Genomic DNA, 15,985 nt, shown 5'->3' on the forward strand with positions numbered 1-15,985 from the left:
CCCCTCCAATGGTCTGACTACGACGCCCAGCATGCATTGCGCCCAGTAAACCAAGCCCTATTCCCCGCGCATGCAGCAGCTCCCATGCGGGGTTCATGGGTTTCAGTGGCTCTGACAGGAAGAGGCGGCTGTTCTGTTTGAAATATGAGCTAGTTGCTTGTTTTCCAGCAGGCGGAGCCCGTCTGCAGTGAGCGGGTCCCTCTTCCCTTTTCGTATCTCTAAGCAGATCCGGCGACGTAGCACCAAAACTCCAGTTCCCGGCAAGCATTTCGCCCGCGAGGCTTCCCGATTGGTCAGGCGGGCGGGTGGGCGCGGCGAAAGGGCGAGTGCCGGCCAATCGGCGCTTCCCGGCGCGCCTTGCGAGGGGCGCTGAGGAGAGTCCGGAGGCGAAGACGTGTCCGCTCCTGGTCCCGGAGGCGAAGGCGAGGAAGCGGAGCGATGGCGGCGGCGGCGACCCAGGGCGAGGCCGACGAGCTCTTCGACGTCAGGAACAACTTCTACATCGGCGCCTCGCAGGCGGCCATTAACGAGGCGCAGCGAGTCAAGGTTCTGATAATAATAAGAAGAATAAGAATATTTTTTTATTTATACCCCGCCCTTCCCGGTTCAGAAAACCAGGCTCAGGGTGGCTAACAACAAATTTAAAACACTTAATTGATGCAACAAAAAACAGCATAAAATACAGTATAAACCATGAATAACAATAAACTCAGAATTCAAAAATCAGTTTAGAGGGAAAATCCATCCAATAAACATTAGATGATCACCAGGGCTATTCGATGATCAATTAGTCCTATTTGGGCCAGTGAGGAGACCAGGGGAGAATTAGCTGTGGGGTCTCAGAGCGGGGAATCTTCATAAATAGGGGAGAGGGAGGGAAGGAAGGGAAATAAAAGATCAGGCTAAGTTCAGATTGAAAGCCAGGTGGAATAGCTCTGTCTTACAGGCCCTGCGGAAGGAAGTTAAATCCTGCAGGGCCCTGGTCTCCTGGGACAGAGCAATCCACCAGGTCGGAGCCACCACTGAGAAGGCCCTGGTGGAGGATAGTCTGGCTTCTTTAGGGCCCGGGATCTCTAAACAATGGTTATTCATCAACCTTAAGGTACTCTGCAGGGCAGACCAGGAGAGGCGGTCCCCATAAATACAAGAAGAGCCAGAGATGCCATGGGGGGGGGGTGTCTGTGGGGATTGATTGCACCTCCCCAGTGGAAAGGGTCCATAATCAGCCTGAGTCCATAATCAGAACCGTTATACCCTGGGTTGCCCCAGCCACTCTGGGCAGCCTCCAACGTATATAGGAACATAATGAAACATCACACATAAAAAACCTTCCCTTCAGGTGCCTTCAAAAGATTGTACAGTTACGTATCTCCTTGGCTCGGGGGTCGCAGAACTCCAGACCCTCCAATGAGAATAGGGATCCTAAGGGAAAGTGGGACATTCCAGGATCAATCAGAAACCGGGATGACTTCTGTAAATCCGGGACTGTCCCGCCAAACATATCCTTGAAGCTTTCTGGGAGATAGGACAGGTGAAAGGAGTGAGATAGAGGATGGCATGTCAACACCCTGCCAAAGGCCTGTTTGTCAAGGGAACGGTGATCAAAATGTGACATTTCTGCTCAAATCCTGCTTGAAGCTTTGGGACATCTGCTTGGCCCAGGCATGGTGGACTAGATGCCCAACCACCCCTGGCCTGAACCAACTGGTTTTTACATTTCTTATATTTCTATGAGACTTTCTTTACAGCTTCCTCTTCTATGTTTCCTCCCACTCCTGCCCTTCAACTCTGCAAATGATTCTACTTCCCCCCTCTTGTTTCTTCAGCCCTCCAGTCCTGACAAAGAGATGGAAAGGGATATCTTCCTGTATCGTGCCTACATTGCCCAGGTGAGGCTTCTGAAAAAAAGGACGGTTTGCCGGCTTCCAGGTTTGCCCAATGCGTGGGTTGAGTTTTGAAATTCCATGTGTGTGTTTTTTTTAACACCTTGAAAACAACTGTCTCAGAAACAGCCATGCCTTCTATCTTTCCAAATTCACTTTTGAGACTTCCCATTTCTCCTTTTGTACAGCGAAAATATGGAGTGGTGTTGGATGAAATCAAGCCCAGCTCACCTCCGGAACTCCAAGCTGTGCGGATGTTTGCAGAATACCTTTCTAACGAGAGCCAAAGGTGGGTCTGGGTGCCCAGACACAGCAGCCTTTCTCCTGGAAAATCAAATTCCTAGGAATGGTGATTGGATTCTAGCATAATATCCAGATTTTAAAATTGCAGCGCACTCTGGATGACAGGTTGACCCTTAGCATGTAAAAGCTGTCCCCAGTTATCCCTCTTACATATGTAGATAGAAGGAGCTTTTGATGAACTTTCCATCAAAAGGAACTTTTTTATGAACTTTCCATCAAAAGGAACTTTTTGATGAACTTGATGAACTTTCCATCACGCAGCAATGGATATCATTAAAAAAACCTAGCTCTGTCCCACTGATATACCGTAAAAATCCTTTGAATTTAGCTATTGCAGAAAGAAAAATATAAGTTATGGGGCAGGAAGATACTGATCGTTTCCACTCAGTGTGCTGGGATTTTAATTCATGTGCTTAGCTTTTGTAGGCCCTGCCTCTTGTTGGATATATTATGGGATTATTGTTGTTGGTTTATTTGTCTCTGTGGTTCTATAAGCAATTTGATAAGTAATAAAAACAATTTTTAAAAAAGCCTGGGGGGGAGAGCCTACTGCAAAAGGGGCGCAACCGCTGAAAAGTCCCTGCCTTGTGTGGTCCCCCCAGATGAGGTGCAGGCAGTGGTAGAAACTCAGATGTATAAGTGAATTGCAAAATGGCACCTTAAACTTAAAATGTCTAGGTGTCATTTTAAATTTTAAGGTGCCACTTAAAATGGCACCTTAAACTTAAAATGTCTAGGTGCCACTTAAAATGGCACCTTAAACTTAAAATGTCTTGGTGTCATTTTCCCCCCAGTGAAATTTTTATTATTAATCATTTCATTTCTATACCTCTTTATATTTTGGGTGGAAAAAACCCTTCAAAGTGGTTTATAGCGCATTAAAACATCAAATAAAACAGTACAGAATAAAACAAATTCAAGCTTCAAGGAAGAGATTTCAGATCTTTCTCTAAGTGACATTCTGCCCCATTTTTATTTGCCTACTTAATTTATAGAGCTGCCCCATAGCAGAAGGATTCTAGGAAGCTAGTGGGGTGTAGTGGTGAGAGTGTCAGACTAGGACAGGGGTCGGCAACCTGCGGACCATGGGCGACAAGTGGCCCACGAGCCATTCCCGAACCAAGCCACCTGCTCAGTGAGTTCCTGTGCGCTGCACTAAACCGGTGCAGCACAGAGCAGGACTTGCTTCTGCAGCGCTGGAAATTGAGTCTGCACATGTGCAGATGAGATCCAGCCCATGGAGCGATCTCTGTGGGAGTGAACCGGCCTAGGTGAGGTAAACCTTGCCAGCCCCTGGACCTGGGAGATCAGGGTTCAAATCCCCACTCAGTCATGGAGCTTTCTGGATGACCTTGTGAGTCAGTCACAGCCTCTGTGCTGTTGTGGGGATTAGCTGAGGAGGGGTGTCGGTGAACAATGGACCCCTTGGATAAAAAGGTAGGAGATAAATGCAATGAATAAGCTCTTCTGCTTACTTGCTTAAGAAAGCTGGAGGGGCCAGCCAGATGGAGAACTCCACGTGGTCACAGCTGGCCTTGTGCCGCTTGGGGAATTTCTAACACTAGGCGTTTAGCAAGGGGCCTGTGAAAAGGACTGCAGGATCCAGGGATCATGTGGGGAGAGGCATTCACAGGTGTGCTTGCAAATGGTGGTTTTTGCCATTAACTGTGGTCTTCAAAGACACCCTGGGGCAACTCCCAGGTGAGAGCTGGGAGTGGAGGGGTCTGGGCTGCTTCCATTTCCTGATGCTTACTTTAGTGGCATTCCTCTCTCCACCCACCCTGGGCCCTGTGTCAAAAGAGATGCGATTGTGGCTGAACTAGACAAGAAGATGGCTAAGAGCATTGACGTCACTCACAACACTTTCCTTCTTATGGCGGCCTCAGTCTACTTCCACGACCAGAACCTGGATGCAGCATTGCGGACCTTGCACCAGGGGGACAGCTTAGAGGGGTGAGTGGAATTGAGTTGTTGTGGTGGCGGCTTTTTTTCTTGGCTTATAGCACAAACAGGGGGTACCTCCTACCCCCGAACTGTGCTATCTGACCTTTATGAGAACAACCTGAGTTTGATTTCCCCCTCATCCTTCCTTGTGCCTTTTTCCTTGTGTGTGTGTCTTTTTAGATTGTAAGCCTGTGGGCGCAGAGCACCTTGTTTCAATTGAATGCATGTCAGCCGCTCTGTGGGAGCCTTTTTGATTGAAGAGCCAGAACAAACGGTTGAAACATAACTGTGGCCGGGGCTTCTCCTGGAGAGTGACTCCTTCCATATTTGGAGGAACTGCTAGCCAACCACCTTCAAAGAGTTGCACTGAGTTGACTAATGCTTGCTCTGCTTGGAGTAGATGCGCTGAACTGTGCACACATGGCTAAGTTAGGGCTGCTAATTTCAGTGGGGCTACTCTTGAATAGGTATTGCTCAGGGCTGCAATTCCTCAAGGACCACCTCTTTCCATATGAACCTACCTGGATCCTGAGATCATCTTCTGGGGCCTTTCTTCATGTGCCTCCACCACGAGAGGTCTGGAGGGTGGTAACATGAGAACGGGCTTTTTTCTGCAGTGGCTCCTCTTCAGCTGGCACCTTCATTATTCACCTTTAGGTGCCAGGCAAAAACCTTCTTCTTCAACCAGGCCTTTGGCTGATTGCCATCCAACGCCCTTTTAAAATGTGTCATGGGGGGGGGATTATTGTTATGGGAGGGGGAGTTATTTTTGCTATGTATTTTGTGTTTTTATATTGAGAACCACCCTGAGACTTGCCGGTGTAGGGCGGTACACAAATTTAATACTGATACTAATAGCAAAATCGGACTAACATACAGCCCATTGAAATTAATTGAACTAAGTTAGGTTCTATTTGCATAGAACATTTAAAGCATTATCTTTTAAACTGCAAATAATACCAGGAACTGTAAGTTTTCTAAGGCTGCTGAGAGTTAAGAGAGTTATAATTATTGGAATGTTTTAACAACCAATCCTTCTTCCCTGGGAACTGTAGCTCTGGGAGAGGTTTTGGGGGTGTCTCCTAACAGCTCTTGGCATCCTAATCAAACAACATTTCCCAGGATTCTTTGGGCACTAAGCCCACGAGTCTTTCAAACGTTAAGAACTTGGCTCTTGTCTGACCAAAGGTCCACAGGCAGCAAACTCACAGGTGCAAGTTTCTAAAACTCTCCTTTCTCTCGTTCCCTCTAGCATGGCAATGACCATTCAGATCCTTCTGAAACTGGATCGCCTGGATCTGGCCCGGTAAGTTTCCCCAGAACTGGAGTTGCTTTCGGCACCAGCCGGCTTCTGTCTGTCCGCCCGTCCATCGCCTCGTCCACCTCCTCCTGCATGTGCGGTGCAGTGCAAAAGCAGCCACAGAAAGCTTGGCTCTGTCACACATAAGCAAGGTCTAGTTTGGAGCCACATGATTGGAGGCCTCTGCCCTCAGCAGGTCTACTCTGAGCAGCAGCACCTCAGAAGCTTTTAGGCGTGATTTTGGGTGGGACTTCTGATGTTGCCAGTCATTTATTGTTATTATTAATATTTGTTTATATTCCACCACTCTAGGCAGCTGCTGACAAAAAATAGCCAAAACAATGTAGCATCAAACACTAAAAGCTTTCCTGAACAGGGATGCCTTCAGATGTCTTTTAAAAATCACATAGCTGTTTATCTCCCCCCTGATGGGAGGGTGTTCCATAGGGCAGGCGTGACTATTGAGAAAGCCTCCTGCCTGGTTCCATCTAACCTCACTTCTCTCAGGGAGGGAAGCGCCAGAAGGCCCTCAGAGCTGGACCTCCATGTCTGGGCTGAACAATGGGGGTGGAGATGCTCCTTCAGGTACACAGGGCTGAGGCCATTTAGGGCTTTAAAGGTCAGCACCAACACTTTGAATTGTGCTCAGAAATGTACTGGGAGCCAATGAAGATCCTTTGGGACCGGGGTTATCTGGTCCCAGTCACCTGTCTAGCTGCTGCATTCTGGATTCGTTGTTGTTTCCAAGTCATCTTCAAAGGTAGCCCCATGGAGAGCGCATGGCAGTAGTCCAAGCAGGAGATAACCACTCTGGCGAGACAGGGAGTAGACAGGCAGAGTCTCAGCCGGCGTACCAGCTGCAGCTGGTAGACATCTGCCCTGGGCCATTCCTAACCATTGGGGAAGGACTATAGGTCAGCTGCAGAGCCTTGGTCCAAAGGTCCCAGCTTCAGGCCCCCACCGGCATCTCCAGGCAGGGCTGGGAGAGAGTCTCTGCCGGTCAGTGTAGACCAGGGGTCAGCAAAAATGTTTAGCCATGGGTGGGTCCACTTTCCCTCAGACCTTGTGACGGGCCAGAGAAGCGGCACGGAGGGGGGAGCTGGAAGAAGAGCCGAGGGGGGGGCAAGTAGTCCTCTTCCCCGGCCCCAGCTGCTGCGTTTACCTTCCCTGGGGCTGCCACCGCTGCTGCTGCTTCTTGTGGGTAGGCAGAGTGAGCTGGTGTGCTCCGTTCTCTGGCCCACAGGAGCACCAGGGCAGCGGAGGGAAGATGAGCGGTGCAAAAGGGCTGGCTCCGGAGAGGGGCTGCAAAAATGGCTCTCAGCCAGCTCAGCCCAGCCACTTTCCTCCTCTAGGCAGGGCAGGGAGAAGCCAGGAGGAGGGAGGGAGGAGGCGCAGCAGCGGTGTGTGTGGGAGGTGGAAATGGAATGGCTCAGGGGGAAAAATAGTGCAGTCCAAACGAACAGAATCCCCACATTGATCCACGGACAGTCCGTGGGCCGGATCCTGAAGGCACTTGGGCCTAATCCGGCCCACGGGCCTTAGTTTGCCGACCCCTGCTGTAGGCAGTACTGAGCTACATGGATTAAATTGTCTGGTTCAGGATAAGGCAGCTTTCTATGTTTAAATCATCTTTTTTTGCTGTGGACCACGAGGACTAGAATCTTCGTATGTCTTTATGGGAAAGAACAGGGCTGAGTGTTACAGAACCTGTGTTGCCTGCAGACGTCCCAGGTTCTATCTCCAGTAACATTCTCTCTCCCTCCAGGAAGGAGCTGAAGAAGATGCAGGAGCAAGACGAAGATGCAACTCTGACCCAGCTGGCGACGGCTTGGGTGAATCTTGCCCTGGTGGGTAACATATTGTGCATTCCTGTGCCAAGGGTGAAGCCAAGTCATTCTGTCATTTTTTTATTAAAACATGGACATGACCTAGCAGCCCCCTCCCCCCAAAAAGGCTTCAAGATAGGGAATGGAGAGACTCCCCTAGGAAGAAAGTTTACAGTGTTTTGGACTTTTTAGTTCAGAGAAAAGGTGATAAAGAGAGGCATGGCAGAAGGGGACTAAATTACACACGGCATGAAGAGCGTGGAGAGTGGAAGGTTTTCCTCCCTCTGTCATAACGCCAGAACTTGTGGTCATCCAGCAAAGCTGAACGTTGGAAGATCCAGGACAGACAAGAGGAAGTACCATTGTTAACCTGTGGTACTCCCTGCCACAGGAAGTGGTGATCACCACCAACCTAGATGGCTTTTAAAAGAGAATTGGAGAAATTCATGGAGGAAAAAGCTACTGATGGCTCCTAGCCAGGGTGGCTCTGCTCTGCTCCCATGGCTGGAGGCAGTCGTGCGTCTGAATACCAGTTGCTGGAAACCCCAAAGAGGGACGGTGCTCTTGTGATCTGGTCCAGCTTGCGGGTTTCCCATTTGGAGCGTCCGGTTGGCTGCTGTGAGAACAGGGCGCTGGGCTCGTGGGCCGTTCTCCTGTTCTTCACCATGGCTAGGGAGCATTATGCCCAGGCGAAAAACAATGCTGTCCAGGGTTGTAAAGACTGCGGAGAGAATAATTGGGTGCCCTCTTCCCACCTTGGATCAAATCTAAGCTTCCAGGTGCCATAAGAAAGCTGCAGAGATAGCGCAGGATAGTGCGCACCCCGGAAATAATCTCTTTCAGCTTCTGCCTTCTGGAAGAAGGTCCAGGGTTATAAAAACTAGGACTAGCCGCCTGAGAAACAGTTTCTACCCAAATGAGATTTTGGTTTTAAACACAGTGTAAGGAAGTCTCTGTGGGAGTATATTGTATTTAATTATGGGATATCAGAATTTTTAGGGGGCTAACCAGGCTGGGATAGCAGGCTTGTTGGTTTTTGAATGTCTGGTGTAGATTTTTTCAATTTCATTGTTCTGTATGGGACAATGAAAATAAAGATTATCATATCATATCGTCCACATGTAGCCCTCCAGGCCTCTCCCTGGTTTGCAGCAACATCCTTGGAAGGTTTTGTTTATTTTATTTATGAAGGGTTATTGTTTTGTTGTTTCGGTTAAATTATTTACCTATGTTTTATTCTGTGAACTATTCTGCAATCTTTTGATGAAGGGCAGTTTGTAAGTATAATAAATAGAAATAGTGAAAAAAATTGCCTCGCTGGAAAAGTGTCGTCAGAACCCTTGCTGGACAGAGTAGTAGAGTGAGGGGCATGTGCAGGAATGCGTAGGCCCTCTGGCTGGAGAAAGGCTTGAGGTGGCATCTCCGCTTGTGACTCTCTCTCTGCAGGGCGGCGAGAAGTTGCAGGACGCCTATTACATCTTCCAGGAGATGTCTGAGAAGTGGTCGCCAACCCTCTTGCTCCTCAACGGCCAGGCCGCTTGCTACATGGGCCAGGGCAAGTGGGATGATGCCGAGGGGGTTCTCCAGGAGGCTCTGGACAAGGTGAGGGACCCCTCTGCACGCCAAGAGCCTCTGAGATCCCCACCTCGGAGGCGGTCAGTGCAGCAGCGGCTGTTCCCCATTGGAACTGGTAGGGTGGGAGCCAGGGAGCCCCAACGGCCGATGTGACCAACCAGAGGCAGGGCCAACGCATTCCAGTTTTGATCCTGTCCTCTGCTCAATGAGGACTAGAACACTGGGACTTACGAGGTTGTCTCACCCCATCAGCAGAGCTGCTCTTGTTACAGGTGCTACATAACACCTGCTCCACATTCAGGGTGGCAGCTCCTAAAATTTGGAACTCCCTACCAATTGAATTCAGGCAGGGAGACTCAGCCCCGTGTGGATTGCACCTGGCATATTCTGCGGCCCAAGCAGGCTTTGTGCCACCAGCTCAGGTGCTGGACGAATTAATCAGCTGGCCTGGTGATGAGGTGTCCTCCCTTCTTAGAATTGCAGAATGGAAAGAAACCTCCGCAAGGGTCATCCAGTCCAAGCTCTGCAATGCAGGAATCTCGGCTAAAGGTCCCCCCCCCACAGGTGGCCTGCCAATCTCTGCTTAAAAATCTCCAAGGAAGGAGAGTCTGCCACCCTCTGAGGGAGTCGAGCAGCTCTTACCCCCAGAAAGCTGAGTCGGAAACCCCTTTCTTGTGATTTGAATCTCTCAGTTCAGATCTGCCCTCTGAAGCAGCAGAAGACAAGCGGCTCCGGCTCCTTTAGCATTGACTTCTCTTTTTCTACAGGACAGCAGCCATCCTGAAACCCTGATCAACTTTGTCGTCCTCTCGCAGCACTTGGGGAAGCCTCCAGAGGTGAGGGCCGCCTCCTCTTTTTTTAGGCCTGGCGGGGGGAGGGGGGTCTCTGCAACCCGCCAGACTCCAACTCCCATCATCCCCGGCATCAGTCCAGCCGCAGCAGGAGGGGTGCAGATGCTCCCCTTCCATATCTGAAAACTAGCATTCCCTCTGCCTGTTTCTGGCTTCATGGCACCTTCTGTGCTTCCCACCTGCTCCAAAATCTGTGCTTCCTTTTCTTTCCAGCTACAATCTGGGGTGGGGGAGACATTTGCACCAAGTGAAGCTTCCCAGCTGAGACCTTAGTGGGATTTCTTTTTTTTAAGACCTTGCATTAAAAAGCATACAAAGTGAGAAGCTTCTGTCCCCAACTCCTTGCCTTCTTCCCTCTCCACTGCCCTTCATCTAGGAAAATCATTGCCCACTCCCATCTCTCCTTCTCCCTCCCTTTTAAAGGATATTCCCCTCCCCTAAATATTTGCTTGTGTTTATCTGGATTTCCTACACTTAGTGGAAAAGACCAGAGGGTATTCTTTGGTTTCATGTTGGTGCTTATTGTTGTTTTATTCTTATTCTTATTTTTTTAATTATTATTTCATGAAATGATTGTGGAAAAACCTCAAAGTGATTTATAAAATGGAAAACTTCTAGTTGCTTGTTACTCAAAGCTCTCCAAGCGACCTGCAGCGGATTTTTTAATGTTACCATACAGAAACATGCATTAGATTTTAAAGAACACATTTTTATATTAAAAAACTTAAAACAGAGTTACATAATAAATAAAACTCTTTCCTCCCAGAGGGTGAATTTGCTTCTGAGTAGGATGCAACTTCTGTCCAGCTCTTACATTTTCATGAGCATCAATAAAGTAATTTATGGAAAGTGTCATTCCATGGTGTTCCTGGTGCGTGAAAGCCATGCTCCGTGGATTCTGCATGTTGAATAAAATGCAACCATGGCGCTCCTCGTCCCCCTACGATGTTCATGCTTTAAGGTGGTTAATTTGTCCATGAGCATCAAGCCCCAGGCATGTGAGACCTGAGCTTCAAGAAAGGTCTCTGCTGGGAGATCTCCACTGTCTGGCGATGACTAGCTTTGCAGCTGTTCTCAGGTGCATGATTAAAACTTGCTTTGGTAAGCTGTGAAACTCTGGAGAGATGTGTAGCTGTGCCTTTGGGTCCATAGGGACAATTTACTCCATAACTGTAACAGCAGCAGGAATTTCTGCCAGCCCCAAAGAGCAAAATGTCACAATCCCATCCCATGGAAAGCCCCCCACCTGTGCCATTTTCTCCCCTCCTGGCGACTGCTTTACTCTTCTTTGGTCTGACTCTCCGTCTTCTTCCTCCCTTTGAGGTCACCAACCGTTACCTGTCGCAGCTGAAAGATGCCCACCGACATCACCCCTTTATCAAGGAACACCAGACCAAGGTAAGAGGACCGTCTCTTCTCTTCTCTTCTCCCAGCCTGGGGTGGGCTGGGGATCATAGGATCATAGAACTGTAGAGTTGGAAGGGACCCCAAGGGTCATCCAGACCAACCCCTTGCAGTGCAGGAACCTCAGCGAAAGCCTCCATGACAGATGGCCATCCAAGGATGTAAGAACAAAGACAGCTTTTCAGCCCAGGGTTTCCTCAACTTGGTTCTCCAGCTGTTGTTGGACTACGACTCCCACCATCCCTATTTAGCAGACCTAGTGGCCAGGGATGATGGGAACTGTAGTCTGGAAACAGCTGGGGACCCAAGTTGGGGAAACACTGTCTTGGACCTACCAGAAGTTGACTTGCCCCCCATGAGAGCAGTGGGTGGGCATGTCGTTAGATATTTGGCCTAACAGAAAAGCCTCTGGCTTTTTGATAAACGAAATCTTAAATAGTTTTTTCAGCTCCTCATATACCTCGTTCCAAAATTCCCAGAGATAAGAAAAATGTATTCCTTTATGCAACAGCAGCAGCCAGAATATTGATCTCAAAGAATTGGAAGGGGGAGAAAAGACCATCATTATTAGAATGGCAAAGCAAGCTCTGTGAGTTTGTGGTAATGGCAAAACTGACGGCAACTATTAGAGGCCATTCAAATCAGAGAATAATTAAAGAGTGGGAACTGGAATATTAATAGATAATGTGTAAAACATGGAGGGGTAAGCAAGGAAATAATAAAAGAATCAATTGAGTAATTATTAAACTACAACAACACAACAAGATGGAAGAAGTTAAAAAAATATTGAGATCACACCTGGGTGAAGGGGAGTGGGGGGTATAGGGGAATTTATAAAAATTTCTAATATATTTCTAATTGCATTGCATTTATATATAGCAAAGGGAAGTCTATAGCAATTAGGTATGTTTTAAGTCAACTGTGTAATAGGCTTATGTTACAAAACGAATATGGATTTTGAATTTCATGTTTGTAATTCTTTTTTGGTTTCGGAATAAAGTTAAAAAGAGAGAGAGAGAGAGAGCAGTGGGTGGGCAGCCCCCCCCCCCACTTTCACAAGGATGTGCTTCAGGAGACTTGATTCCATGCAGGGCATAAACTGTGGAAGGATGAGGCAGTGACGGCCACCCACCTGGATGGCCTTCAAAGAGAATTAGACAAATTCATTGATGGCCACGATCCACGATGGCCTGGCTCTGCCTCGACGGTGGGAGGCAGCCGTGCTCCCGGATCCCCGTAGCTGGAAGCTGCAGGAGTGGAGAGTTGCTCTTCTGCTCTCGCCTACTGGCCGATTTCTGGTTTGGGTGTGGTTCACACAGAGAGGCGAGCAACAGCCTCCTCTTTTGTGTCAGGCAGTTCTGCTACCTCCAGTCACGTGGAGGTGAAAATTCTGGCCCCAAGCAGAGACTGATTGAGAATGCCGGAAGGGTAGATCACGCAGAGACGCACCAGGCACGATGTTCTGTGGATGGGCACTTTTTTTGGGGGGGGATGTGTGTTCTCTGGAGCCTTGAACAACTTACTTCTCCCAACGCACCATGTGTGATCACTGCGCAAATGGCACACTCTCGTCAGGTCCACGTTTCTATGATTCTGGGTCTGTTTCAATCAAGGTTTCATCCCCTTGTAATTCTTCCTTCTGCTTCGTCTGTCTCTTTGCCTTGAAGGAGAATGACTTTGACCGCCTGGCTTTGCAGTATGCACCCAGCGCCTAGACTGGCCGGGTGCAAGGAAGCTCCGGATGGCAATGTCTTGCAGAGCAGGATTCTGTGTGCCGGGATCACCGCTTCTCCCGTACAGGTGAAACCTGAAACCGGTCCTCCCCACACGGGTCCGCCTTGGGACAGCATCGAAACCCCAAAACATTTTTTGCCCTGTGCTATGCAGAAAAGAGATTTCTGCAGACTGTAGTTCGAAACATTCCCAATAAAACCTCTGCTAGATTTAACTACCTGGCTCTTTCTGATTGTGAAAACCTTCAGCCGCCTTTGGACTAGGGCAGCCCAGGACCGTCAACGTGGAGATGAACCTGGGGCTAAGCTGAAATCACTTCCCTGCTCTGGAGTTCACCTTCTTGGGAGCCCAGTGATATTGACAGGAGGTTTGTTTTGTGGCCCCCCAGACCAGAAGGACTCCATCTGGCCGGTGCCCACTCCCCCCAGGGCGGCTCCTCTCCTCGGCTCAACTCCAAGCCCCTGCTTTTGAGTACTTCCATCTGCCCATTACAGAGTGGAGCCCTACTTCCTGCCCAGGCAGAGAGAAGCGTGCTTTGGGAGGATGTACAACCAACAAAACCTCTGGCTTTTGGTGAGGCCCAAATCTCTCTCTCTGTACAATGGGGCCCTTTGCTGCTTTTGCCTGGGGCCTTACGCACACTGGCATGCAACCCCCCCAAGGTGGAAATTCAGATCATGTCACCCTGAAAAGGGTTCCTCACACCTTGGAATAAAAGAACCATTTCCTGACTCTTGGGTTTTCCTTTACTTTTTATTTATTAGTAGATACCAAATGAAGTGTGTTTGTTGGGGGGGGGGTCATCTTGAAGCTCTGGCAAAAATGGGGCACCCCTTTCAAGATTGGGGACATGCCTAGAGATTTTGTTTGGTTTTTTAAATAATAATATTTTACCCCTTTTCTGTATAGAAAGTTGCATTTATTACTCAACAGTTATATTCCAATTCAACAGAGCTAGTGACTTCCCACTCGCCCAACATCGATGTTTAAATACAATGGCATTTTACGGTCCTGTCTTACCTAATTTCACCCTAACATGTTTCTTAATATGTTCTGCTGTTTTCCTGCTCTCCAAACACCGCTGTGGCTTTCACTTATGAGAAACAACTTTTTATATAGACCAGAAAAGTCTCCTTTGAAATAATTCAAAATTTGTATCTCTTATCAGTGCTATCAATCTTCCCATCTCTGCATGTTCCAAGATTTTGTTTGATTTTGTGAGTGTTAGGGAGTCCATAATGCAGCGAGGTTTTAGAAGGACGTTACTTGTTGTTTACTGTTGTAACAGTTGTTTTCTCAAAATTTATTTGCTGTACCATGAAAATAAATAAAAACAGTATGAAAAATGAAAAAGAAATAAGTAGTGTTGGGAAGGTGGCCTTCAATTCAATCAGATCTCACAAAAATCTTGATGCCTTTTTCCCCCAGGGTAAGCTGCTCAAAAGACTCAAACCATGTTCTCGAGGCCTTGGGCAGCTCCTGCGCAGGAGTACAGCCAGCCAAGATGCATGGAATTTCATGGGGACGAAGGGCATTTTCCTGTTTCCTCAAGACAGGAGCAGTTGAGAAGCTCCTTTCTGCCAAAAATTGCACTTGCTATTCAAAGTGGGAGGGAGAGCGAACCCTTTGCCCTGCCAGGGTGTGCCCTTTGGGGGCTCTCCCACACAGAGACCAGAATTGGAGGTGGTTCAGGATTTGAACCCAGAACCTTCCACTGCCTTTCATGAAATTGAAACCTCTTGCTTGTCCCACACAAGGTAGACTTGCTCTTTGTGGAAAGAATATGCCCAGGCCCTCCCATACCCTCCAACATTTCTCCAATGAAAATATGGACGTCCTATTGCATAATAATAATAATAATAATAATAATAATAATAATAATTTTACTAGTTGCTGCGGTCAGTCTGGGTAGCTTCCAACATATATGAAAACATAATAAAATTTTAAACATTAAAAAACTTCTCTTTACAGGGCTGCCTTCAGATGTCTTCTAAAGGTTGTATAGTTACCCCTCGGCTCGGGGGTTGCATAACTCCAGGCCCTCCCACATTTCTCCGATGAAAATAGGGATGTCCTAAGGAAAAGCGGGACATTCCGGGATCAAATCAGAAACTGGAGCAGCTTCTGTCAGTCCAGGACTGTCCCTGGAAAAGAGGCACCTGGAGAATCTTTGCAAAACTAGCTGAGGTTGCAAACCAAATCTTCTCGTGATGGACTTTCTCTCTTCTTCCCTCCTTCCTCGTGCTCTTTCAAAGCTGTGTTTGAGGTGCAGGGGTTAGAGCTCGCCTTAATGCCGTGGCCCCCACTGCAGCGGGGGGGGGGGGAGCAACATTGTGTAAGGTGGTGGGGAGCTTTTTCAGCTCCCCCCGCTGTCAGGCCGCGGTGTCCTGTGAGGCACATGCAACATTTCTGAATGGGGCCCTTTGTCCTTTCCGGGGGAAAGCTGCTCCCTGGCAGAAGCCCTGTGGATGGGGAATGAAGGTCTCCTTTGTCTAGCGGCTGTGTAGGAGGGGAGAGAGCTTTCTTTAAAGAAAGGCAGGCTTGTGTGTGTGTGAGTGTGTGTGTCTCAGCGCCTCTAGACCCCTGCATGGGGGTTTGGAAACAATGGCCGGACTCTGAATGGCCTGAACAAAGGCGATAGGGCCACTGACCCCATTCCATTCTTTTAGTTCTCCCTCTCCCCACACCCTGCATCACTCTTGGGGTTTGGCAGCAAGACGTGGGGGATATTTTCCTCTCCAGCTGGCTCTCTGGATGTGCTGTGAAACCCGAAAGAGGTTGGCCAGCCCCTGCCACCCAACAGCCTCTTCGCACAACAGTGTCAGCCCAACAGTTGTAGAATCAGAGAATTGGAAGGGACCCCCAGTGGTCATCTAGTCCAAGCCACGTCCAAAATGTGCCAGTTGATGGGCACTGCCATTCAAATGGTGTGTTTGTACTGTGTCTTGTGATGGGTTATATGGGGTGGGGCTTACCTGCCCCCCCATATTTTATTCAAGTTTGCACCACTGCTTCCAACTCCTCCTCCCTCCCCATCACTTTTCCTCTAGTGCTGTGTCTTTTTAGAGTGTTGCTCCTGTGATTTGTAAAGTGTTCTGGGTGCCTCTTTTGGGGGTGGGGGCCGAAGAGCCGCATGATAAAAAAGTTATAAAAGGTAAAGGGGAC

General features: G+C 48.5%; 1 protein-coding gene across 1 annotated transcript; it reads left to right on the top strand.

Annotated features, from left to right (window-relative positions):
• The first annotated feature begins 362 nt into the window (after positions 1-362).
• Positions 363-13,034, top strand: COPE (COPI coat complex subunit epsilon). Its single transcript, XM_081895837.1, has 10 exons — positions 363-546; positions 1,827-1,889; positions 2,072-2,172; positions 3,987-4,139; positions 5,383-5,436; positions 7,196-7,277; positions 8,703-8,858; positions 9,599-9,667; positions 11,006-11,080; positions 12,754-13,034. The coding sequence occupies exons 1-10, from the start codon at positions 439-441 to the stop codon at positions 12,799-12,801; spliced, it is 909 nt and encodes a 302-aa protein (XP_081751963.1). The 5' UTR covers positions 363-438; the 3' UTR covers positions 12,802-13,034.
• Positions 13,035-15,985: the final 2,951 nt, after the last annotated feature.

Source organism: Podarcis melisellensis (genome assembly GCF_964234715.1).
Source record: "Podarcis melisellensis genome assembly, chromosome: 18".
Classification (NCBI taxonomy): Eukaryota; Metazoa; Chordata; class Lepidosauria; order Squamata; family Lacertidae; genus Podarcis; species Podarcis melisellensis.

What these genes read in the sequence shown, in the direction of transcription:
- COPE (XM_081895837.1), top strand. Translation starts at nt 439, where the DNA reads ATGGCGGCGGCGGCGACCCAGGGCGAGGCCGACGAGCTCTTCGACGTC. An exon ending in ACGAGGCGCAGCGAGTCAAG is followed by an intron (nt 547 to 1,826) that starts GTTCTGATAATA and finishes TTGTTTCTTCAG; the next exon opens with CCCTCCAGTCCTGACAAAGA. An exon ending in CTTTCTAACGAGAGCCAAAG is followed by an intron (nt 2,173 to 3,986) that starts GTGGGTCTGGGT and finishes CTGTGTCAAAAG; the next exon opens with AGATGCGATTGTGGCTGAAC.